The sequence below is a fragment of the Vitis riparia genome, chromosome 10 (genome assembly GCF_004353265.1).
Source record: "Vitis riparia cultivar Riparia Gloire de Montpellier isolate 1030 chromosome 10, EGFV_Vit.rip_1.0, whole genome shotgun sequence".
In the NCBI taxonomy this organism is placed as follows: domain Eukaryota; kingdom Viridiplantae; phylum Streptophyta; class Magnoliopsida; order Vitales; family Vitaceae; genus Vitis; species Vitis riparia.
This window is the reverse complement of record NC_048440.1, coordinates 16,131,687-16,134,156: the sequence shown is the minus strand read 5'-3', so window position 1 is coordinate 16,134,156 and position 2,470 is coordinate 16,131,687. Positions and strand designations below refer to the sequence as shown.

Sequence of the window (2,470 nt, the reverse complement as noted above, 5' to 3'; positions counted from 1 at the left end):
GATTGGCCTCTTTATATCGGTTAAGAGTTGTATCCTGAAAGACAAACACCTTTTACTGTTGCAATCAAGAATAGGGTGTCAAAATTCTGTTTTTAGGACATTGCAATTTGCAAGCCTCTAAACAAACGAATCTCTTTTTACTTCCATTTGAATTTTTTTTGTTTCCTCTTTTGAATTACTGCAGGTATATATATATATATATATATATATATACATTACATCCCCTTCTGTTCAGTTTGATCCCCAAATCTCCAACATCTCCACTATAGCTACCAGCCCAACGCTCTGATTGGAGTCATAGGACATCCGACCACCAACCATGACACCCAGCGACCGCTGCTGGAGATTGGCGCATGACTGGCGGCGACGCCATTGTCGTTTTGATGTCGGAGAAACCAATTCGATACTCTACACCTCTACCTTTGTCCACCACATTTTGTTTTGTTTTGTTATGTTTTTGTTGTTGTTTTGATGAAACTTCATAAGTGGATTGCTGAATTCTAGAAATTAGTGGTGTTTCTGTGGACTTAAAATCTTGAAGGCACCAACTTGTACTATAATTTTCATATCACAAAAAATGTTACTATCAGTCGTGAAAACAGAATCCAAATTATAATCTTACATATAGCAAGCTAAAAGAAATCTACTGACTTAAATGCTAATTTCAGACTTAATCCAAACATTCATTCACTTCGGGTTGGCTGGCACCAAGATGTCAAAGTCGCTGACTGTCCATTCAGCAATCTGATCAGCATCTTTGTAAATTTCAGTCCCCAGATCAACAGACATCCATAGCCTTCGAGCTGGTGGGGTCCCTGAATCCTGCAAGAAATATATATATATATATATATAACTGGTCTTACCCACAGGTAAGAAAATCAAATTTCACGAACTAAAATTGCTATACCTGGTAAAAGTAAAGTGACTGGGACAACCTTCCCACATCAAGTTCCCATGTCCTGGAATCTCCAATCCAGCCCTCCCCTTGTTTGGTAGGGTAGCCATAGTCACCCCAAACGGGGTGTGGCAGAATTTGCAATAACTCTTGAGGCTGAGGGTTGCTGAATGGGTCACACAGATGATAAGGCTCTTCAAGGTGCTGTCCGTTCCCAGGAGAGCAATAGAAATAATAGGCTGCGTAAGGGTAGCGAGCGGTGTCATTGCGATGGACCCGCGTCCCATTAGGGAATGTGTGGTAGGGTGGGCATACATTTAGGTTGTCTGGACGGCACAATGCACTTTTGTTAGGATTTATTATCATTTCACTGTATCGAGTTACATCTGATGTTACATTGCCATCGCAAGGCTGGCCATTGTTCTTCCAGCAGCTTCCTATGTCCATTAAGTAGAATTGGCTGCTTGGACCACCACCTTGAATCACATTCAAGGTGAACGTCACTTTAAAATATGGTGATTCTGGAATCTGCACAATGGATATGGTGATTGCACTTAATTAATATTCACCAATAAATGCGTCAATCTTTTAAAGAAATTTTAAGAGAAAGGTATGATACAGAAAACTTATGTAAAAGCCCACATACCAACTCCAAAAAAAAAAAAAAGAAGGAAAAATTTACTTACAATTTTTGACATGCCTCTCGTAGGGTAATGGTAACCACCAGAGAATCCAGTGGTGGCATCGGATCTCAAGTAAAGCATTAGCCATGGATACTTTGTTGAAGTTCTCAAGACATGGTGGAAAACCCAACTTCCCTCCCCAAGTTGCTTCTCCCAAGTCACAGAGTGGTAAGAGATGTTGCCCACCATTCCTTTACTCAAATCAGCATCCAAGTCCCATGACCCGTAAAATCTTCCCTTCATGGTAGACCCTCTCAGGGTGGTGTAATTGTGGTAAATCAGTGGATGGTTCATGCATCCTTCGCCAAAACAAGGGAACCGATCATCTGGGCCATAGGGTCCTACTTTATGGCCATTTTTAGGGCACTTGGCAGCATAAGTGTCCATGTTCCCACTCTTAAGCATGATCATCCAGAACTGCCATGGTTTTGGGGTGTCTTCAACTTGGCATTTAGAACCCAAATAAATTTCTTTTTTTGCTGCGTAAAGGTCTACATTGGTACCAGGCTGTGGTTGCACTCCAAGAAAAGGTTGTCCCACTCCTAGCTTGTTGTCTTCCTCTGTGACTCTGTGGACTAACAAGTATGGTATGGCATTGCAGACTGAGCACTTCTTCTGTGCTGTAGGTGTTAAAAAGAGGATGAATTTATGAATATGTGTTCATGGGATTACAACAGTCTCATATATATAACATCTAGAGTGCTTTAAATCCAGAGCATTTGTGCATGGAATATTATCAATGCATTAACTACAGTCTATAATATAACCTGATATTCTATTAAAACTAAGGACTTTATATGAACTCACTCTGAAGAAAATTTCACAAAAAATACCACAAAACAAACCAAAATACTTCAAGAAAAGAAAAACACAAGGAATGAGCATAGAAAGA

At 40.1% G+C, this 2,470-nt stretch overlaps 1 protein-coding gene across 1 annotated transcript in view; it reads right to left on the bottom strand.

The window, feature by feature from the left end:
- Positions 1 to 541: 541 nt before the first annotated feature.
- Positions 542 to 2,470, bottom strand: part of LOC117924058 — a 2,250-nt gene continuing 321 nt past the window's right edge. The window contains exons 2-4 of the mRNA XM_034842609.1: positions 1,582 to 2,198; positions 908 to 1,423; positions 542 to 822 (exon numbers count right to left, since the gene is read on the bottom strand). Of these exons, the coding sequence (XP_034698500.1) occupies positions 688 to 822; positions 908 to 1,423; positions 1,582 to 2,198 (1,268 nt within the window). The 3' untranslated portion in view covers positions 542 to 687. The remainder of the gene's footprint in view (positions 823 to 907; positions 1,424 to 1,581; positions 2,199 to 2,470) is intronic.